This window comes from Ornithodoros turicata, chromosome 4 (genome assembly GCF_037126465.1).
Source record: "Ornithodoros turicata isolate Travis chromosome 4, ASM3712646v1, whole genome shotgun sequence".
NCBI classification, from domain to species: Eukaryota; Metazoa; Arthropoda; class Arachnida; order Ixodida; family Argasidae; genus Ornithodoros; species Ornithodoros turicata.
In genome coordinates, this window is record NC_088204.1 from 2884949 (window position 1) to 2908613 (window position 23665).

Genomic DNA, 23665 nt, shown 5'->3' on the forward strand with positions numbered 1-23665 from the left:
CCAACACTTGTACATTCATCACGAATCTGAATCTGAGTCTATTAAATAACGAAAGTGAAGAAATACGGACTTTTCCATTTTTTAATGTGAACGCAAACAAACCACATTAGAGAGAAACTGATGTTCTGAGGCTGGAACAACAGAAGATCCAGAAGATGTGGGTTCGATCCCTACAGCTGGCTAACCTTTTCAGTGACTTTCACCTTCATCGTAAACCACATTAATTTGTTTTAGACGTACCAAGGGAAAGGCTGTAGATTATAAAATAGATCTGATTGGACTATGCACCATTCAGTGCTCTGGAACGTACGTAGTGCAAGTACGTACGTTCCAGCACCACACAACGGACCTACTTGCAATATAGGTTAATACCAATATTGTTCGAGTACCCCGCAAATTGCAGAGTAAAGCTGTACCGGTACTTTAAATTAAGGGGATTAAATCAAGAGGAGAGCTTTATCTTTCTTTCTTTTTCTTTTTAGTCAAAACGGGTGTCTCATACATCCTGGGTGTCGACACGACGACAAAAAAAAAAAAAAAAAAAAAGACTCCCCCCATCCATATTGGTGCCACCCATGCAGGGTTTGGAAACTCCGCAGAGGGGAAACCATCACTGTATCCCCCTCTCTTATTCCCTCCTCCGGGATGGAGCATCCTTTCCCGAGAGAAGATGATACGATCTTTAGCGCTCGGATAAAGCGTTTGGTCCGGAGCTGAGATTTCAGTAGCGCCGTTGACCATCATGTTGGTCAGGCTAATCACATTGGTCGCGTTGCTTGGGACCTGCGTCGCAGGTGAGCTTCAACATTTACTCTATCTTCTTTGCACGAACTGTTTATTACCGTATTGTGTTGTCTACGGGGTAAATTACTACTGGACTGAACTGATCAACTTATTTTAAACGATGACGTCGATACTACAATGTCATAATGATTCCCGAAAAGTCCTTAATAACGCTTTTTTTATATTGCTTTATTTTCTTTATGACTCATATCGTGACGCTGTTGAAAAAAAAACGGGTCGTTTCGCCTACGCTCTCGTATCGAAAATAAGTATGTTTCAGTTTTAGACGAGGTTGGTCCTGTTAGTGATCCTATATAATCCCCATAATCCCGCATAATTTTTGCCGTTTCTTTGCGACATTCTTTGCGACAATCCCTAGTCTTAATAGTCATTATGCATTTCTTGTCGCATTTTACAATTGTCGAGGGCTTAACATGTACTGAGACATCACTGACGACAATATGTGCCTCCACGACTCCTTCAATAAAAAGAAGGAGATTTTTTTCTGTTTTATGACAGCTTGAAAGCGTTATCATCCATACGCCATATTATACTGTGTACCATAAGCACAGCAATGAAAATCAAACTTCGCCCGCAACGCGAAATAACACTCAAAAACGACACTGAAGATTTCTAAAGATTTAATATGTACAACCTTTCGCGTAGTGGACCACGCTTCATCAGGTACACACAGAAATGGTACACTCGCACAAATATATATGCAGTTACAGGAGCATATACAAGTATGAACAGTTACGGTTACGTTATAACTGGGGGGGTACATCAACCTTCTTGTGTGAGGGCACCATTTCTTTTCGTACCTCATGAAGCGTGGTGCACCACGCGAAATCTTGTACATATTAATTTTTTTGAAAGCTTCAGTGTCAATTTCTGAGTGTTCTGCAACCATCTCGGACTTGACTCATCTTTGTACCCACGACTCACAACGGGAAGCTCTGGGGAGAAACTAACAAAAGGGTGCTTACTTGCAAAACTTCGGTGTATTGCAGAAAAACACACTTCCGGGAACGCGACCGCTCTAAAGTCTCGCGATTGTTGCTGTTCTGCAGTATTGCAAGGAAGTCGCGTGAATGAGAAATACATTGAAATAGAAATACACGGATACCTTGTCTTTTTTTTTTTTTTCTATGAAGGCTTGTAAGTACTTATATACATGTAAACAAAATCGCAGATGACTTCTGCTTCGTTTTCGTCCGCTATCGGCACATGAAAACGAGAAGGAATGGAAAGGAATACTTTTAGAACGGGAGAATGATAGAAGGCACGGCATAATGATAACTAGTCTCTACTGGTCTGTTGCATAAATGAATAATACTTCGTCACATCAAATGCAATTTATTTGCTCCATCTTAAGCGTGGTGGTTCGCAGACGATTTCTGCTTCACTCTCGTCTGCCATCGGCGCATCATTTTAAAGCAGACGACAAATAACGGTCCCGTACATTGAGGGCGAGGCTTCGACGATGATACGCTGAATTTTACACGCGAATGATTTTCATATGCAAATGACGTTGTTGGGTTTCTCCTACAGATCGGGCAGACACGTTAGGCTTGAATGCATGTCATAATCATGAATGCCATGTCGAGCTCACGTTCAAGGTTAAACACTCCGCATACGACATGCAGCCGCCTACATATATGTTTACGCTGTATCAATCAATAGCGTGACCTTGGCAAGTTATATATTTCAACAACAACGAGAGTTCATTGGATAGGACGTTACCAAGCGCGTGCCCGAAACTAAATAAAAAGCCGATGACTACCTGTGACGTCACCCATTAAGGAACAGGAGGCGGGAGCCAAGAGTTTCGGTTTCCAATAAGCTTCCGGGCTCTTTTGGAACTAAACGAGCCCCGACCGTAAAACCAACTCTGTGCCCCAGGTCTCAAGAATGTACCACAGTCACTATAAGAGTTCCGAATTGTTCCCGGGGTCTCCCTTTATGACACACAGGAGTGATCTTTGGGAAATGCAGCCGTTATGACGGACTGACAGAAGAAAAGAATAATTGATAAGCCGTAGTTTGAGGATAGAAGCTATCTGTAAGCAATCTATGTTGCTTAGCTTGATGCGTAATACACTGGTTTTGAGCAGACAGATACCGTTTTCGTTAAAGGGAGACTTCGGAACGATTCGAAACAAATTAGGTGACCATCATGCCGAACACGTACCGCATCCTTGATACCGAATATAACATTCGCATTCATTTTGTGCGAGTAATTAATTCGTAAATGATGACAATATCAAACCGAAACCAACGTGCAAAGCGCACAGCGCTTCGGCCGGAGGAAGATACTGTGACGTCACCCGGCATTGTCGTCTGCTATACGAAGCTTGCATTCTTCCATGCAGGATGACGTCGGCAGTGTTGCTTTCAGCTCCCTCTTGCTTCACAGAGGCAAAGCGTTCACTTCGTAATAATTCGTTCGAGTAAAATGTGCGCACTTTGGGAACACGATATTTCGTACGTATGTTCCTGACACCGCAAGGGTTACTGCTATGTCACAATCGTTGTGGTGATTTTGTTGCGGAGTCCCACTTTAAGTGTGTCTGTAGCTGTAACAGCGTTTCCTCGCCACGCTTCCCCGTATGACTCATGTGAGCTTGCAAAACAGAGGCGACCATTTGAGAATCCTTCATCCAAAATAACCACGAAAAACCACAGCAGCCAGAACTTTATCTTGATACTTCCGATAGAGGGCATCATATACCGCCATGACGACATGGCAAGGGTCATCTGTTGACCAGGGGTTCCCTTACATGTACGGAATAGGAGATGTCGTGCTACTGTCTGTGGCTGCTGTCCAAGTTGTTCTTATCGGCAATTTTAATATAGGGAAAACAGGATGACGACATATGGTCAACGCATGCGACGCAGCCATATAGGGCTCTCATGTGTCAAAGCGTGATAACATCCACACGTTTTGTACGATGGCGCATGCGCAGTGTCAATAGCGGGCCGCGTACATCAGTTTGAAGCAGGAGGACTTACTGCAGAGTAGTTTCCTGTACCTAATAGGAAAGGTGCGATGAAGGATACAGTTGGGTGCAAGGATGAGTACCCTTTCAAACGTACACTTAGGATTGTACACTATAGAGAGGTACTACAGTGTCTACACAATACCACGTGTGTCATATTCCCTTTCGGTTTCCGAATGACGTCGCATTATCAGGAGCACTTTTGCCCACGTCACAGCGGCGTAGGGCCGAGGTCTCCTTCATGGGATCTGGAGATCTGACGCTTAGCAAGTGGAAGTCGCTGACGTCACGGGATAGAGACCACTGATAATAAAATTGGATTATAAATAATTCGATGCAAACTGTATCGAACTATTATACCATCTTAAGCAGTATAAAAAGAACCAATGCCCCGGCAGTATTTAAAAAAAAAGAGTTTTCCTTAGGACTTACAGTGTCGCCTTAATTTTCTAGACGCCGTTCCATAAAAAACGACGTATTGTACAAGATACAATAAATGTACTTATCGCTACTACATATTTTAACCACATCTAGCTTCAACCAACCACTGCTGGTTACCGGGCGGAGAGTTCGAGACAGTCTTTCACCCATCATGGTGCAATCACGTGATATTTTAAGTGAGCCTTTCTGGGGCAAACGACCGGAAAGCAAAGTCTTTCCGATAAGCGGGCTTCGGAATTGGAGAACCTCTTTCTTATCAAAAGTATTCTGACTGGACCTACTCCAAAGGCTCACTGACACGATGCCCTGTGATTGACCTGAGAGTCTCAAGAGCCAAAGCAAATACCAGTCACGAGTGGTGAATTATCTAAAGCCTATATGAAAAGGGGGGCTCCCATTAGCAGAGGTGAACGTGGATGACGTGGACAGTATCCGCGCAGTATCCGCGCTTGCAAGAACCGCACCGCGACCGTGCTACTTGAAGTCTTTGCAGACACTGAGTACATCTAGTATAAGAGAGAAACCGATGTTCTGAGGCTGGAACAACATAGAAAGGACAGATACAAACAAAGCCTCAAATTGCCTAAGAAATCAACGATGAACGATGAAAGTCACTGAAAAGGTTAGCCAGCTGTAGGGATCGAACCCACATCTTCCAGAATCCAGAAGATGTGGGTTCGATCCCTACAGCTGGCTAACCTTTTCAGTGACTTTCATCGTTCATATCTAGTATGTCCGCATCAGGGGCGGTGCGGGGTGGGGGGTGGGGGTTACAGGGGTTACTGTAGACCCCCTGAATTTGTGAAGGAGGCGCAAACTTCCTAAGTTCCTATGGAGGTGAGGCGTCAAAGTGTTATCTCAGGTGACGCACGCGAATAAAATGCCATAAACCATTTTTTCTGAATCTGTCAAATTGCCAGCATTGTCGAAGCTTTGCCGATCGATGCGGTAGAACTCGCGACGACATGACCAGAAAGTGTTCGCGGGTTCCAGAATGTTTTCCACAACTCTCAGTCTCATGTGTGAGATGTAGAATCGAAAGCTGCACCCCACAGCGCGGCGCATACAATTCCAGGCTCTCGGGCATCGTACGCGGTGACCGCCTTCGGAAATGCATGCTGCCACACAAATGACAGAGACCCAACAAAGGGTCCGATGTTGTAGGAACAGCTGCACTATGCCAAATATAGCTGAGCCAGCACGGGCGGTCAAACCGCGGAGGACACGGATACATTTCTTCCCCGTGAATAGAGCTCTACCCAAGAAACGCCATCATGACGTTGGTAGACAGACTGAAACCGAAACAAATCGGAATGGGAGGGCTGGTTTCCACGAATGGGAACTTGTTCGCCTCCTACCGAAGGTCGCGTACCCTTCAGGGACCATCGTAATCCCCTCAAGACCGTTGCATTCGTGCGCGACCTTGTTCGCCCCTAGCTTCGAGCGTAGTTCAACTCTACCAAATTGGTGGCGCTGCCGAACACTATGACGTCATTTGTTTACGAACAGGGAGAGGTCTATTCGTAAGGTTATTCCTAAGGGAATTTCTAATTTTTGTCATTCCGACCGCGTCGAATTTTTGGGACCCGGGCATGAATTGGTGGGGGGGGGGGAGGGAAGGGGGCGCCGGTTGGGACCTGGGGTCCCCCTGAATTACGCTGACGTTGCGCCGCCCCTGGTCCGCGTAACCGCGAGCGTTGCATTCGTATATGAGAGAGATCCGCATTACGAACATACCTGGGTGAATTACTTCTAAAACGTAATTAAATTACATTACTCATTAGTTCAGGTAGAATTTAATTAAATTGCATTACTCATTATTGCATTTAAACGTAATGAAATTACATTACAATTGCTACGAAAAAGTAATGACATTACAAAGTCATTACTGTGAGCTTAATCCTAACGATATTGAGGATGTCGAAATTCTGTGCCGATTGAGTACGTCACCGTTCATTAGTGGTCGTTGGAATTCTTTTCACTCGCCAGTCGGCAACTCTCTTTCTGCCAAGTGCCAACACAGAACTCACACTCGATTCTTTTGTAAAATGTAATGAGTAATGTCATTAAAATTGCTGCCCAAATGTAATTAAATTAAATTACAAATTAATGTGAAAAGTAATGAATTACATTACAAATTACAAGAAAACGTAATTCATTACTGTAATTTCATTACAGTAATGACATTACTACCCAGCTATGATTACGAAAATGAGGGTTTCGATGCAAATATATACTCATAGTTAACCTCTTTTTTTCACAGGTCCCTTGCCAAGCGAGAGCATCCCGTGGGAATGTAATTGTGAGTGTCCCATCGGTTAATCGTATACGATTGGTAATTAGGAGGGCATGCCAGCTCCCTCTCCCGCGGGCATTTTCTATGGCGCGCGATTTGACGCTGTTTTTTCAGCAATCGGGCAAATTTTGAATACAACAACGGACAAATACAGCAACGAACAAATTTTAATACCTGCGGCATCGTTGGAAACAGGACGACAACATCTGGGGCGTGTGGGGCCCGGAATTTTAGAATTTGTTCCTATAGGCTTCTTGTGGATGCCCTCCAAGCTTTGATCATAAAATAACTGAGAACAATTTCAAAATTCCGAGCCCCACACGTTGCAGGTCTTGTCATCCTCTTTACAGTAAGACCACTCGCATTAAAATCTGACCGCTGGTTACGGAGAAAAAGCTTCAAATATGCGCCATACAGAATGCATGTACACTCTTAAAAATGAACTTCACCACATAGCACGCTCCTAGCCAACCATCACCCCGAATGACAACGTTCTCGCCCCTGATTTGTTGAAAACGGGAGGAGGAGCCTATTTTGTGCCCATTATGCACGGCACAAAATAGGCTCCTCCTCCCGTTTTCAACAAATCAGGGGCGAGAACGTTGTCATTCGGGGTGATGGTTGGCTAGGAGCGTGCTATGTGGTGAAGTTCATTTTTAAGAGTGTAGGGAGAGGGAGTCCTACACGCGCAGTGAAATTCTGAAAAAAAAAAAAAAAAAAAGGAAATCTTATCAATTATTTTTTTCTGCAGCCCCCTCACCTCTGATAGCCGATCAAACCTTCGTGTACACCTACGAAGGACAAAATAAGATCGACAACAAAGACATCCATCACAACATCCTCATTAAGGCAACCGTCGAAGTGTCCACACTTTCGCCATGTCTGCTCTCCATGAACGTAAGTTCTTTCCTCTGTTATACCAGATGGTCCACTGAGGCTGGTCCACCAACGAATCTTCAAGAACATGTTACATCGAAAGACACGCGTTGATAACGAGTCGCTACGTATATGTCTTACAAAGGACAACAACAACAACAACGATAACTTTATTTTGAGATGATGAATGTGCAGTTTCTCGCGCAGGGGCGATACCCTGACAAATTATATCAAAGTATATCTTTCTGAACATATTGCATTCTCTATATATTTAGGATCGATCAGTTTTCTTCCTTATCTGTTGTCTGTTTAATTTCTAGCTACAACGTAATTTTGCGCAGTGAGTCAAAACGCTTTCAAGTGCTTAGGGGGGTGTTGGAACTTCACAGTGGGAGTGGGAGTCTTATACCTGCCTAGTTCTTGTATAATAGCAGACTGCAGACATGAAGAACTGTTGTTAGAGGCTACCCGTGTGTGTTCGTTAGTCCTCGTCTTTTGAGCGTAGTCTGCAGCACGTACCAACAGGCCCACTCAGATGTTTTAAGCCATCGTAGTTCTTGTATATTCATATATGGGTGGTCGTAGTAGAGATTGAGGGTGCAAAGAGTGGAGGTGCTCTAAGAATTCCTGCTGTGCGGTCTGCACTCTTAAAAATGAACTTCACCGCATAGCACGCTCCTAGCCAACCATCACCTCGAATGATATCGTTATCTGCCCTTATTTGTTGAAAACCAGGGGCGTACGCCTTTTCTGTGACAATTATGAACAGCATAAGTGTCACAAAAAAGGCGTACGCCACCCGTTTTCTACAAATCAGGGCAGATAGCAATATCATCCGAGACGATGGTTGGCTAGGAGCGTGCTATGCGGTGAAGTTCATTTTTAAGAGTGTGTGTTCCAGAGGCCTTCTTAACAGCGTCTCTATAGAAACACTTACGCATCTAAATATCTACGTGTTCATATTATTACGCCTTCTTTACTTCAGCAACTATTAGTGTACACTTCATTGTTCCACATGCCAGTACCGGGATGATAAATACTATAAGACGTTATTGACCCTGGGAAATATAGATATGCCTTGCAGATGACGTTCAACAGAAAGCTCTCTTCTTGTAGCTTCGGGACGTAACCCTGCAAGAGGTGAATGTCGCCAACCGACGAGCCTTCAAGGAAGCCCTGGAAAGGTTTCCCATCGTTTTCCGGGTGGAAGAAGGCATTGTGGGCGAGATACGGCACGCGCCGCAGGAACGCCCGTGGGCCACGAACGTCAAGAGGGCCATCATTTCGATGCTTCAAATACCACGAACGGCAGTTGACGCTAACAGCATCATCACTGAGGTTGGTTTGACACAGTAAAAGGTCACGATAATGATGTTGGTGGGTGATGAGAAGAAGAAAAAAAAATGCAGATGCCAGTCGCACGATGATAATGATAATAAATGACAAAAAAAGAAAGAAAAGAATGGGACATGAGAATGATGAGGTCGGACTGGCTATGCACCAGCAGAATGCATATAGCTGAGACACTTCTTTGTAATTTTAGCGTGTACCGACTATCCTATAGTTCTTCTCTCGTGCACTCTGCTTAGCTTTAGAGTCTTTGCGTATATCGAATACCTTAACAATACAATACAATACAATACAATACAATACAATATTGAACAACCTTCGCGACCTCTGTATAATGTTTACTGATCTTGAAATGTTTACATGTATCGTACACTCTTTATTGATCGTTTTCATCATTACTTATCTTTACAAACTTTACTTGCTCTTGCACTTTATTGCAATTATTCTTACTCTTGTACTTGCTCTTACTCTTATACTATATTTACTAGCTTATACTACTCTTATACTATACTTATACTCTTATACTTATCTTACTCTTATCTTACTTACTCTTATTCTTATCTTATACTAGGTTATACTCTTATACTTACCCTTATACTTGCTCTTGCAATTACTTTATTGCAATTATTGATCTTTTCCATCATTACTTATCTTTACAAACTTTACTTGCTCTTGCAATTACTTTATTGCAATTATTCTTACTCTTGTACTTGGTCTTACTCTTATACTATATTTAGTAGCTTATACTCTTATACTATACTTATACTCTTATACTTATCTTACTCTTATCTTACTTACTCTTATTCTTATCTTATACTAGCTTATACTCACCCTTATACTTGCTCTTGCAATTACTTTATTGCAATGATTGATCTTTTTCATCATTACTTATCTTTACAAACTTTACTTGCTCTTGCAATAGTTACTTACGATTTTTACGATACCTATATACTTACAGTTTATATACTTAGTTTACGATTTTTACTTATCTTTACAATCTTTCTATATTTCTCAGACTGACGTTCTCGGCTCCTGCGAGACCAGATACAGTCCAGTGTCTGTCACCCATGGCGAAACTACCATCATCAAGACTAAGGATCTGGCCACCTGTTTCGGACGCTTCGGCAGTTCCCTGCCAATCATCTACACACCCTACGAAGCTAGGTCTTCTGTAAGTCTCGCGAGAGAGTCCTCTCAGATCGGTTTTCGTCAGATAGATGTTCGTTTTTGGGGTATTATGATTTTCGGAATTTGGGTTGTAAAAACGGGGTGATATTTTGAAACCGAATCTCGGATTGAAATCGACGGGTGTTTCCTCCCTCATTTCGTACGCCATCGAGGATTTTCGGGTGAAAACACGAGTCGTCTCATTCGAGCCACCATTGTGATAATGAGTCTCTGAGAAACCCGAATTTTTTATTGTCCGGCGATTACAACAGGCCAATTTTGCCAGTGTCCGGAATATCACATATGTTGCATATGTCTAGATGTCATTATCGTGTTCTATATAACCTCTTGTGGCTGTCGTGCTGGTGGGAACAGGTCACCATGTGTCCCGGCTCTATGAAAGCTCACTTTAGGATAAGAAGTGCAAGATTATGAATGAGGATACACAGGTCTCCTCCTGAAGCTGTTCTGGTAGATATGATGACTTATACCCAGACTTGTGCGTATCGCGTTACTTGTAATCAATTACTTTTTGAGTAATTTTTCGAGTAATCAGTTACTTTAAAGTCAAAGTAATTTTTCGAGTAATCAATTACTTTTCTGAGTAATCGATTACTCAGTAATTGATTACTTTCCCGGCAGAGACTCAACTCAAAGTTCTGCCCCAAGTCAAGATCTTCGTGCCATCAGCCTTTGTTCCGGAATTTCAGGGTCTCTCCCCCTAATCTGTTCTTACACCAGTGTGGTGGTACCGGAGGAGGAGGAGGAGGAGTGTCGTTGGGAGGAACCCGAGAGGTCTGCCTGCCTGATTAGGCGGCATGTTTCTCGGGGAGGGAAAGGTGGTGGAGAGGAGGAGAGGAAAGGGTGAAGTGGAAGACCGAGCGGAATCCGCTCGGGGGGAGGATAGCTGCGCCCATGGGCCGACTTCAGGGGAACTGTGCCGGCATACGCCTATTACACATCTGAGGGAAACCCAGGAAAAACCCCAGACGGCACAGCCGGCCCGCGGATTCGAACCGCGGACCTCCCAGTCTCCAAGCGTTACCGCTGCGCCACCGGAGCTGGTGGTGGTACCTTTGTGGTAACTTTCGAGGTTTAGTGAGTCATGGGGAAGTTCCACGCATGATCTTCCACAATCGGGTCAACGTCTTCCCGGGTGATAACTACAGTAGACGTACATATTTTTGGGTTATTTCAGCTGTTCCACTGTTGAACTTTTCTTTTCTGAGGCACACAAAGACGGGTATAATTTGTGTGAATGCAGAGTAACGACCGGAGTAACGCGTTACTTTTCTACTCGTTATACTCAGTTACATTTGAAGTCCTGTAATTGGTAAGGACAATCAATTACTTTTTCCGTACAAGTAACGGTAACGGTAATCAATTACTTTTTTCGAGTAACGGGCACAAGTCTGCTTATACCCGCCTGAAGGTCTACCGCGGCACTCGAAGGTTGATGACCACAGACATTCCTAGTAGAAATCAGGGTCGTACGCGAATTGCAGAAAGTGTGCAAATATTGCGCTAAATCGGGCCTAACCAGAAAACGAAGGACCCTCATACATACTGTGTGCTCACCTAACAGGCGCGAGTTGACATTCTTACCTACTCCTGCGTCTCCTTACTCTTTACTCCTGCTGGAGTAACGGGCTTCTTCTTCTTCTTCTTTTTTTCTTTTTTGCCCCCTGCCACCACGGCGGGCAGCGCAACATTTTCTTTCCACAGATCTTATCGAGCCATCTACCGTTTCTTATCTCTCGAAGAAGTTTGACGCGGCCATACGTTGCATATACCGAAACTCTCTTCTTTGAGCACCCTTCAATAATTGCGCAACGTGTTACTCCGAAGTGTCTAAATCGGCAAAACCAATATAAAGGGCACCTGCATGGTAACCGTAATCTCGAGAGCAGATTTAAAAAAGAAAAAAAATATTATTCAGCAACCGTTTTGGTTTCCTGCTGTACGTGCGTTACGAGGAAGATATAACGCAACGCCACGCGCTGAGACACGTAAACAGGCTTATACGAGAGCCACACAGAAGGACCTTCTGCAGCTTGAGTGTTTATTCGCAACGATAAGTCTGGTTAGGCACTTGAACCCGCCTTATCCAGATTCAGCGATGTCTCACCACGTCTGAGCAAGAGCTGCTTGTTTCTAAGGTCGAGAATCGGAGTGTGTTTCATTGCTCGCCTGCCACTCTTAAAAATGAACTTCACCGCATAGCACGCTCCTAGCCAACCATCATCTCAAATGATATCGTTATCTGCCCTGGTTCGTTGGAAACGGGAGGCGTACGCCTTTTTTGTGACAATTATGAACCGCATAAGTGTCACAAAAAAGGCGTACGCCTCCCGTTTTTAACAAATCAGGGCAGATAACGGTATCATTCGAGATGGTGATTGGCTAGGAGCGTGCTATGAGGTGAAGTTCATTTTTAAGAGTGTGGTCGACATAAACGGTGCACGACGCATATAGGAGTGACTTGTCCGAGAGGACATACTAGTAGCGCAGCCAGCAGAAAAATATTTCGGGAGTGGATTTACGGCAACTTTACATAGGGGAGAGGATTTCTCCCTCTTTTTCCCTCTCTCAAATGCACTACCGAAGGTACACTCTTAAAAATGAACTTCACCACATAGCACGCTCCTAGCCAACCATCATCCCGAGTGACAACGTTCTCGCCCCTGATTTGTTGAAAATGGGAGGAGGAGCCTATTTTGTGTGCCATTATGCACGGCACAAAATAGGCTCCTCCTCCCGTTTCCAACAAATCAGGGGCGAGAACGTTGTCATTCGGGATGATGGTTGGCTAGGAGCGTGCTATGTGGTGAAGTTCATTTCTAAGAGTGTACGATTCCGGGGGAGGGGGAGGGGGGATTTGAACCTCCCTTCCCTTCTGGGTACGTCGCTGGGACAAACCCAAAACGCAAATTTCATTGTACGACATCCCACAGATATCCTATGGATGTCCGGACCTTGTAGGGATGTCCCTAGGATATTAATGGCTTGCTGGGAAGCATCCGTTCTTTGATGACTGCTCTGACTGCATGGACTGTACCACCCATTAAGCTTTGTAAAGTTTGAATAAATTCAATTCAATCGGTGGCGGATTCAAATTCCATCACCGGTTATGTTGTCTCAGGTTTTCCTCGGGTTTTCCGGTGGACTCTCCGGTGAACTCCGTGGTGCAGTCAGCTCCCCCCGGAAAGTTTAGTACATGCTATATATGGGGACACTAACCACTCTTACTACTAAAACTCCCGCGACTACTTATATAGGGACTACGAAAACAGACACACACAGACAAAGTCTCGAGTGTGCCTGATTTTCATAGTTCCCATAATCTCGAGGGTTTTAGTGATAGGAATTCTAATCACCAGCTCGCTTGCTTTTTAGCAGTTCATTCATTTACTAATCACTCGTTTAGGGTATTGTGAGCCTTTGAGTCTCAAAAGATGGCGGCAGCACCTATATGTCACTCAGAAAGCGGGGGCGCGAACACTCTTTAAAAAAAAGGGTGGAGAGTACTTACTCTACCAGTTACTCTAAAAAAGGAGTACCCTCACTCCCTTTATGGAGTGGGGGGTACTCCCTACTGGAGAGTAATATTACTCTCCGGTAGGGAGTAAGGGAGTAATGTTACTCCCTTGTGGGAGCGAGGAGACTCCTTTGTTGACAGTAATAGTACTCTCCAAAAGGGAGTGATATATATATGGCAAGAAAAGGAGTTAAAGTACACCCCCTTTTTTTTAAAGAGTGAAGTGTGCACTTTAAACTGAAAGAACACGCTCATGGGTGTAGATGGCTTATCCTATAACTCACACCACTTTTTACACTGTATGGTCTGGAACACCCTTTTTAGAGGGTGTATTTCGTGTAAAACACCCTTTGAAAGGGTGCTTTTCCTCGAAAATGCCTTCTTTTGCACCCTTTAAACATCCTTTTAGGAGGGTGTAAGATTGTTAAACACCCTCCCAAAGAGGTGTATAAAGGGTGCAAAAGACGGCATTTGCAAGCAAAAGCACCCTTTCAGAGGGTGTTTTACACAGAATATACGCACTGTAAAGAGGGTGTTCCAGACAATACGGTGTAAAAAGTGGTGTGAGTTATGGGACATGCCATTTACACCCATAAGGGTGTCTTATGGTTTACAGTATGGATCGCCTTTGCTGATCTTGCCCTCTGTCGTCGACGCCTGTGGACCGCGCATAGCCACAGTCGTCTCGCGGTGTCAACGCTGAATAATAATAATAAAATACCTTTGATTTTGATCACTTGATCACCTTGATCATTTTGATTCCACTTGACTTGGGGCGCAGGCGTTCCAGACGTTGCCCGTGACCAACGGCACCTACAAGTGCGAACAGACCGTGAACGAGAAGCGATGGGTCACGCGGGCACTGTGCATGGAAAAGGAGTTCCTCCATCTCGCAGCCAAGGCACTGACGGAACAGACGACACTCATGTCCACGGCGAGGCTCATGTTGCGGGATACCATTCCGGGCGCAAGGAGCATCCCTCGTGAGTTCCGTCCAACCTGATGTTTCAATGTCCTCTTCCACCGACGCAATTAAAAGAGCATTCAAAGCTCTATATACATCTCCGTAACCGGTATCTCGTGGTATTTTAAAGCGATACTCCGACGAGATGTGTCTCAAAACAGAGCTTCACCGCATGGTACGGTGGAGGCACTGCACAGGGTAGTGCTCCTGCTTTGTGGAAAGAAAAGATATATTCTTGCACGAGTCGTAGAAGACCAGACAGAGGGCCTTGAAAAAAGAAAGAAAGAAAAAGAAACCTCCCCTGTCCAGCTCTGACACTAGAGTGCCTCACCCATTCCTATTGGTTCTTGTAAGCACGTGATATCTCCACGACCGCCTCGTTGGTGGAGATACGTGCTGTTGACATCACACCTTTGGGGGCTCTCATCTATACGTGTATGTTACCCCCATTGGTTTAGATAACCAAATGCACACAAATCACCGTCTTTTACATAGTATCCAGCGCATACACTCTTAAAAATGAACTTCACCGCATAGCACGCTCCTAGCCAACCATAATCTCGAATGATATCGTTATCTGCCCCGATTTGTTGAAAACGGTAGGCGTACGCCTTTTTTGTGACAATTATGAACAGCATAAGTGTCACAAAAAAGGCGTACGCCTCCCGTTTTCAACAAATCAGGGCAGATAACGATATCATTCGAGATTATGGTTGGCTAGGAGCGTGCTATGCGGTGAAGTTCATTTTTAAGAGTGTAGCTCTGGATCAAGTGTCACGAGCCCTTGACGTTCTCTGAACGACGAATATACATCTTCCACGCAGCAACCATCAACGTGGCTACGACGCTGAAATTCGACCACAGCGTCATGACACCACAACAGTCGACCGTCGAGGAGGCGCTCAGGGTCCTGCGTGACCTCTGCAGCACAATTGCCGCGGATGTCCGACCCAACACGGGTTACATGTTCTCGCATCTCGTGTCTTCCCTGCGTGGTCTCACCTACCAGAACCTGAAGACGATCTACACAAAGATCAACTCTGGTGAATTGTGCTTCGACAAGAACAGGATGAGGTGAGCATTTATCGTCATGACAGGTTCTGTCGCGTGCCATTCTTCTGGTGAGGGTTCGTCTCTTTGCAACGGCGCGGGCATTGCTAAGGTTTTTTTTTTGTCACGTGACGTTCCTTCATTCATTCTTGGGCATTTCGAGTGGTTCATCATTTAGTTGGTCAACCAGCTATGGCTACTTGTGGACATGCCTGCGCTCTAAGCTGAGAAAACACCCTTATGGGTGTAAATAGCTTGTCCTATAACTCACACCACTTTTTACGCCGTATGGTCTGGGACATCCTTTTTAGAGGGTGTATTCTGTGTAAAACACCATTGGAAAGGGTGCTTTTCCTCGAAAATGCCGTCTTCTGCACCCTTTAAACACCCCTTTAGGAGGGTGTAAGATTGTTAAACTCCCTCCTAAAGGGGTGTTTAAAGGGTGCAAGAAAACGGCATTTTCGAGGCAAAGCACCCCTTCAAAGGGGTGTTTTACACAGAATACACCCTCTAAAAAGGGTGTCCCAGACAATACGGTGTAAAAAGTGGTGCTGGTTATATAGGACAAGCCATTTACACCCATAAGGGTGTTTTTCAGTTTACAGTAGTGTGGACACGCTAATGGCAGATATCTTGTCCTTGACACAGCCAGCAGTACCTGGATGCGCTGCCCTTGATCGGGTCCGAAGGATCCGTAAAACAAATGGCAGAGCTCATCGTTCGACCCGAACACGGAAGCCGTGTTTCAAAATGGATCTCCAGTCTCTACACGATCCAAGTTCCAAGCTTAGGAATGGTTGCCTCTTTCAATGTAAGACTTATCTCCTTCACTCTTACGATACTGTAGGTCGAGTAGTCAAAGTCCTTCGGAACCTCTTCCTCGATGAATCACCTGAACATGACATTGGGTCACGTTGAAAGATGAAAGTCACTGAAAAGGTTAGCCCGGCTGTGCTGTCTGGGGTTTTCCCTGGGTTTTCCTCAGACGCTTTCAGACATATGTCGGCACAGTTCCCCTAGAAGTCGGCCCAGGACGCGTATTTCCCCAGGGCGTCAGTCGTGACGTTGCCCACATACGTGAGGCCGACAACGGCAAGCCCTTTCGCCATCACCACCACCACCACCAGTAAACCACTAATATCCCTAGGATATCCCTACAAGGTCGTGAACGTCCCGAATATCTGGACATCCATGCGATATCTGTGGGATATCCCAGAACATTCGCGTTTCAGTTTTACTTAGTAAATAATTGATGTCCCAGGGACGTCTGTAGGATATCGCACTTTGGCAACCGCATATCTGGCTAACCTTTTCAGTGACTTTCATCTTTCATCGTTGATTTCTTAGGCAATTTGAGGCTTGTTTGTATCTGTCCCTTCTATGTCGTTCCAGCCTCAGAACATCAGTTTATCTCTTGGGTCACGTGTCACGTCCACACTCACCCCCCCCCCTTTTTTTTTTCTCCACAGCAACTCATCAGGAAGCCTAACCCATCCACGGACCTTATCCTGGCTCTGACGTCATTGGCTCATACGTCGTGTCGTGGACGTGTCCAGGAATGTGAACAAACCAAACCGATACGTGACTTACAGGCCGCGCTGAACAAATTGTTCGGGTACAAGTGCCGCGTTCAGAATACTCAACAGAGACAGAAGGTCCGCTCGACCCTTACTTCAGGGTATCATGGGGCTGAAAGCAGTTTCTTCTCTTTTTTTCAGGCGATAACAGCTCTGAAAGGATTCGGTAACATGGGAATGCACGGGGAAGCGATCAACAGCATCCTGGAATGCGCACAGAGCGCGAACAATGCTCTTCCAGTTCGTCTGGCAGCCATTGAGGCTTTCCGAAAGACGTGCATTCCACATGTAAGGACATAATATTAACATATGACACATTATGGAATACTTTATCTGTATTGTGTGAACAACAGTGTTTTCGTTGCGAAGGAATGTAGTAGACTCTCGATCTAACGAAGTGCAAGGTGTGCTGCTGTGCCTGCTTTGTCTGCCTCAGCAGGCAGATCCTTTCGGACGCCACAACTGTGCTCGATCAAGATAAAGTCGGCCGCGGAATGTTTGGAGACCTGCTAGTTAAGAATTAACGTTGTCGATATTAAAACTTTAAAAATTAGCGTATAAAAAGCTTGTAACGTTTACGTCACGAGAAAGCGCCCACTGTCAAACTCATTTATAAATAGCTGCCAGCAAATGTTGCCGACATATTCCGCGCGGCGATTATAAACGCTATAAGGAAGTAGTAGTTCTCTTGACACAAGGTGACGCCGTCGATACCGTTACAGGCGCAGTCGAAGCTCCGAGAAATGATGAAAAATCCGACGGAAAACATCGAAGTTAGGATAGCTGCCTACCTGGCCGTCATACGTTGCCCGTCAGAAGAGATCATCAGCGATATTGTGAAAATGCTGGAGATCGAACCTGTGAACCAAGGTCAGTATATGCTGCCTATATCCTCTTCAGCAGAGTAGCGAAGCTAGAGACCTGCGGGACTCGAACTCGGAGTGGCTGGTTGTCGGTCAAGTGTACATTCCCAGTGAACCACTAATATCCCTAGGATATCCCTACAAGGTCGTGAACGTCCTGAATATCTGGACATCCATGCGATATCTGTGGGATATCCCAGAACATTCGTGTTCCAGTTTTACTTAATAAATAACTGATGTCCCAGGGACGTCTGTAGGATATCGCACTTTGGATGTTTGAAAAGCCTGCATGCCCGAGCTATCCATGCAAGATCTAGTATACACCGGATTTTGGGCACTGATTGAACCATTGAACATCAGTGGGATGTCGCCAGGACGTCGCTTGAAGACCTTTACATAGCACTCCTTCCCCAACGGCTTGCCATGGGCTTCCTTCTCTTCACATCCTCTCCTACGTTTTATTTCGAACACACACGCACATAGATACAAGGGGGAAATGGCATCTGGTGAACACGATAAAAGGTGAAGCTGACGATGGTGGGTTCGGATCCCTCTCCAAGCAGCACAATGTACTGAAAGTCGAGTGCAATACGGGTGGACGGTATGTGTCTTATTAATGGCCTTTAATTTCAAGAGTCTGTTCAAGGTCTTTCACCTACCCGTCCACCCCTATTGCACTCGACTTTCAGTACATTGTGCTGCTTGGGTCCGCGCTCTGGATTTTTCGACAGCTGAATAATTTGAATATTTTTGTCTTCGTTCTTAAGGATCTGTGTTTGTCTGTCTGTGTTCCCGACCTATCAGGGAGCAACATTAAATTAAGTTTAGTAACCTTACCTGATTGACTGATTGGTGAAAAAATACCTCCTCTGCCGCAGTCGGTAGCTTCATCTACTCTCACCTGAAGAACCATCAACAGACTGAATGTCCAATCAAGCAACATCTGCGAGATATGCTAAGCGGGATCCGTCTTGAGAACAAGTTCTCCAACGATATCCGGAAGTCTTCCCAGAACATCGAATGGTCCAAGTACGCGGACCAGCTTAACATGGGTGGCGTTGTTGACATCAACGCAGTCTACAGTCCGGATTCTTTCATTCCTCGTTCGGCCATGTTGAACTTGACGGTCGACCTCTTCTCGCACTCTATCAACCTGTTCGAAGTATGGGTTTGCTTTAAGACACTGCTGTACGGAAAACGTTATAACGAACTATTGTGTATCGTGTAGATCGGCGCCCGCGCGGAAGGTTACGAGCACCTCTTGGAGCACGTTTTTGCCACCAAGGAAGACGAAGGCATACAGGGCAATAAGGCAAACTTCTGGACACGCTTGAGTCAAGGACTTAGCAGACGAAAGAGAGCTGCTGTTAAGGACGTCAGCGTTGACATTTTCGACGACAGGGTTAGAAGGTTTTCATTTTGCCTAGTGGTGCTTTACTTTTGCCCTTTTGAACGACGACCCATTTCGTTTTAGATAAACTTGGCGAAGCCTAGCCATCCTCAGGGCTCCATCTACTTCAGGATGTTCGGCAACGAATTCTCCTGGTACGAAATCCCGTCGTTTGCAGAAATTTCAATGTTCGGCGACCGCATTGGCAACACTAATTGGATCGGCAAGGTATGTCCCAAGGAAGGCCATTGTCGTAGTTCTACTTAATATGTAGATTTTTGATAGACACCGATAAGTGAAGTGCCTTAAACTGCCCTCACATTACCTTGCAGATGTTCAACAAAAACAGGGACATCGTCCACAGCGCTATGCTGGTGGATTTAACGGTGACGGCACCCACCATCACTGGTTTCCCGTTCATGCTTGACCTCAACGCAACCATGAGTGCGGCTCTTAAGACTGACGGACGAGTTAATCTGAACGGAGCACCGCAGGACTTCATCATCGAAGGATCGATTCAGCCCAGGTATTGAGGCATTCCGTGCAATGTAGAAGAATGTCCTCGCGCTGACGTCCTAACCCTTTTAATTGTCTGCAGCGCCGTAGTCTACGCTAGCGGCCTCATGGCAATCGACATGGGCGTCGCCAAACGCGGAGTTCGCATCGCATCGACTGTTCACACATCGACCATGCTCGACGGTAAAGTAGAGGTCATCCCATCTGGAGACATCAACATCGTCTACAACATGCCCAGAAACAAGCAAGAAATCCTGAATCTCAAGTGCGTGAGCGTTGTTCTCGTAACATCTTATCCGACCATAATAAGACGTAGACACCGAAACTTCCAGGACAGACATTTACTCCGTTGATGCCGAAGTCGAAAGGCCCCTGCCGCAGCACGAGCGGAAGATCTTCAACGGTTGCACCAGGACACTGTCCAAGGCTCTTGGCGTCAGCCTCTGCATGAAGGGCAACGTGCCCAAACCTTTCATCGGATACGGCGGTATCACCATGCCATTTGATCTGGAGATCAGCTTGCAGAAGAACGAGATCAGCATGACGGGCTACGAGCTGAACCTGAAATACAGAGCCGACGAAGTAAGTAGGCTTGGATCTGGACTTCTCTGCTGGTTAATCCTTGACATGTTGACAAGGTTCGAAGCGTTCAATGCCTTGTGACTGTGTGACCGTGTGTGTGACTTTTCAGTTTTAGTGTTGTGTTCTTCCTTTCCTTTTCTTATCTTCTTTGTCTTTTCCTTTTCTTTTCTTCTTTGTCTTTCCCTGTTCTTCTCTTCTTTGTCTTCCCTTTCCTTTTCATCTTTTCCTTTTCTTTACTTCCCCTTTCTCTTCTTCTTTTCCTTTTCTTTACTTCCCCTTTCTCTTCTTCTTTTCCTTTTCTTTTCTTCCCATTTTCTCCTTTTCCTTCTCCTTTCTTTGACTTTTCTTTGTCTTCCCTTTCCTTTTCCTTCTCATTTTCTTTTCCTTTTCTATTCTACTTTCTCTTTTCTTCCCTATTTTCTATTTTTTGGAATAGCAAGCTGACCTCCGTCTGGCTCACCTTTCCTTTCCTTTTCCTTAATAAACATATCCCCCCCTCCTTGACATGTGCACCGTGCAGAATGACCAGCGGAAACAGTACCAACTCCTCTTCGACACTCCTGGCTCATCGGTGCAAAGAAAGCACATCATTGAACTACAGACTGCCAACATCGGTGACGACGGGAAAATTCTTCATTTCCTGTACTCTTGTCCATTGATGAAGATTGATGCCTCGAGTAAGCTGCATTAGCGTTCGTATGTCATTGTACTATAGTGTGATGTCATATATCATGAAACGGTACGAGGTCATCGTGCGTCCTGGGACGAACTTCACGGTGACCTGTGCCGATATCAGTCAGAAACCGATTTCTCACAACGCAAAATAAAGAGACTCAGAGAGACCCCGCCATGGACACTGGGTTGTGGCGGGATCGTGTCCCACCACCTGCAATTTATGAGGTTTTCCTTGGGTTTTCTGACAGACTTTCCACATAGATATCGGCACAGTTACTTTCGAGATCGACCCAGGGCCTACAGTAACCCCTTCCGTATTCTATCTCTTCGCGACTGTGCTTCACTTACGGCCAGTGTTGCGTCGCGGTCCTGTAACACGTCGCGAGTCACAACAAGTAGTGCGCATACCCCCAAACCTACAGGAACCCTACCGGTGGTATTCCTGATGGTGGCGTTGCAGTAGAGTTGATCTGGTGATGTATCTCCACTAGGGGTTGGTGGACGACGCTTCGAACCGTACTTACGTTGTATACGGGTGCACGCTTCCCAAGCAGCACATCTAGGCTCAATATTGGTCTAATATTGACAATAGAGGCCCAGTATTGGTCCAATCTTGGACCAATGTCGGGCCGGTATTACCAATATTGGAACGGTATTGGCTCACTATTTCAAACATTGGTCCAGTATTGTACCAGCATTGGCTCAGTATTGGTCCAGTATTGTACCAGCATTGGCTCAGTATTGGTCCAATATTGACAATAGCGGCCCAGTATTTGTCCAGTCTTGGACCAATATCGGACCGGTGTTGCCAATATTGGATCAGTATTGGCTCACTATTTCAAGTATTGGATCAATCTTGGACCAGTATTGGCTCAGTATTGTCCAATATTGACAATAGAGGCTCAGTATTGGTCCAGTCTTGGACCAATATCGGGCCGGTATTTCTAATATTGGACAAATATTGGCCCATTGGACCGGTATTAAGCCAAGATGTTGTACTGTTTGGGTTATTTCGTTTGTTTGCAACGAAAACAACAACAACAAGAGGAATAGAACTTATCTCCCGACTTGTTATTTCGTATTATTCTTGCTTCACCATCTTTCATTGGCGTGCAGCAAATAGTGCAGGATCTCGTAATTCTGTATGGGGGTTACTCCTGTATTAGCTCTCGCTTGTTTGTAATTATGTTTGGGAGGCATCTTGGAGGCTGTTGTAAGGTCTGTTAGGGGGTAGGCTTGCAAAATTCGTGACTTCATCTCCTATACACCACCGTGTTTATTTATTTATTTATTTTTCAATGTCAATCTTCTTCTAGCCCAGTACATTGTAAGCAGCTCACTCATGAAGTTCGAAGCCGACATGAAACTCCACGAAACGAAGCACTACTATATGAAGGCGAACGCCGACATCGAACGTGGATCCGACAGCATCAGAATCATCCCCAGGTTTGAGATGTCATACCCCGGCATGGCCGACCCGCTCATAATGACAGGCATTATTGACGACATGAAAGGACAGAGCCGTCTCTCCATCGAATTCAACAAGCCAGCAAACAAGCCGGCATATTTGAGAGGTAAGAGCATCAAGTGCCGTTAATCGAGCAGTTCGGCATTTCCCGAAATGTGTTAGATAAGTACAAGCTGCAATAGCTATAAACATATAATCTCAAACGATGCCTCCGTACAGTACAGTAGACCCTCTACCGTTATAACGAAATATCTCGTCTGTTCAAATTTCGTTCTCGTGTATCGAACTTGAAAGGTCCTGCCCCTTCAGATTCGTTGAGTGCGAAGAGAAAGTCCACGATAGCCCTACACCCTTAAAAATGAACTTCACCACATAGCACGCTTCTATAGCCAACCATCATGCCGATTGACAACGTTCTCGCCCCAGATTTGTTGAAAACGGGAAGCGGAGACTATTCTGTGCATAATGAGCACAAAATAAGCTGCGCCTCCCGTTTTCAACAAATCAGGGGCGAGAACGTTGTCATTCGGGATGATGGTTGGCTAGGAGCGTGCTATGTGGTGAAGTTCATTTTTAAGAGTGTACCGCAAGCACAACATCTCACCTACACTCTTAAAAATGAACTTCACAGCATAGCCTGCTCCTAGCCAACCATCATCTCGAATGATATCGTTATCTTCCCTGATTTGTTGAAAACGGGAGGCGTACGCCTTTTTGTGACACTTATGCGGTTCATAATTGTCACAAATAAGGCGTACGCCTACCGTTTTCAACAAATCAGGGAAGATAACGATATCATTCGAGATGATGGTTGGCTAGGAGCATGCTATGCGGTGAAGTTCATTTCTAAGAGTGTAGGTTTAATTGTTTGCTTGACGGAATAGTACTCATTTGAATGCTCCCGCGCTGTTTCCGCGCACTTCCGAGGTTGCTGCCACTCTTTCTATGGAACTTTTATCGAATTACCGCTTATATCGAATTACCGCTTATGTCGGTCCCGCCGACTTCGTTATCAACGACAGTATAATCTCACTTGTCAGTACTGGCACCTCCACAATGTACGGGTAAGCCCTCCTCCGCTATAATGAAATATCCGTTCTGTTCGAATTTTGTTTCCGTATTTCGAACTT

General features: G+C 45.2%; 1 protein-coding gene across 1 annotated transcript in view; it reads left to right on the plus strand.

Moving 5' to 3' along the window:
• Positions 1-702: 702 nt before the first annotated feature.
• Positions 703-23665, plus strand: part of LOC135390664 (apolipophorins-like) — a 41916-nt gene continuing 18953 nt past the window's right edge. Inside the window, exons 1-19 of the mRNA XM_064620467.1 lie at positions 703-794; positions 6487-6525; positions 7271-7416; positions 8512-8733; positions 9761-9916; positions 14232-14433; positions 15239-15488; positions 16113-16275; positions 16934-17119; positions 17183-17329; positions 17764-17911; positions 18783-19066; positions 19133-19306; positions 19379-19522; positions 19627-19820; positions 19893-20075; positions 20143-20392; positions 20913-21069; positions 22384-22641. Of these exons, the coding sequence (XP_064476537.1) occupies positions 743-794; positions 6487-6525; positions 7271-7416; positions 8512-8733; positions 9761-9916; positions 14232-14433; positions 15239-15488; positions 16113-16275; positions 16934-17119; positions 17183-17329; positions 17764-17911; positions 18783-19066; positions 19133-19306; positions 19379-19522; positions 19627-19820; positions 19893-20075; positions 20143-20392; positions 20913-21069; positions 22384-22641 (3355 nt within the window). The 5' untranslated portion in view covers positions 703-742. The remainder of the gene's footprint in view (positions 795-6486; positions 6526-7270; positions 7417-8511; positions 8734-9760; positions 9917-14231; positions 14434-15238; positions 15489-16112; positions 16276-16933; positions 17120-17182; positions 17330-17763; positions 17912-18782; positions 19067-19132; positions 19307-19378; positions 19523-19626; positions 19821-19892; positions 20076-20142; positions 20393-20912; positions 21070-22383; positions 22642-23665) is intronic.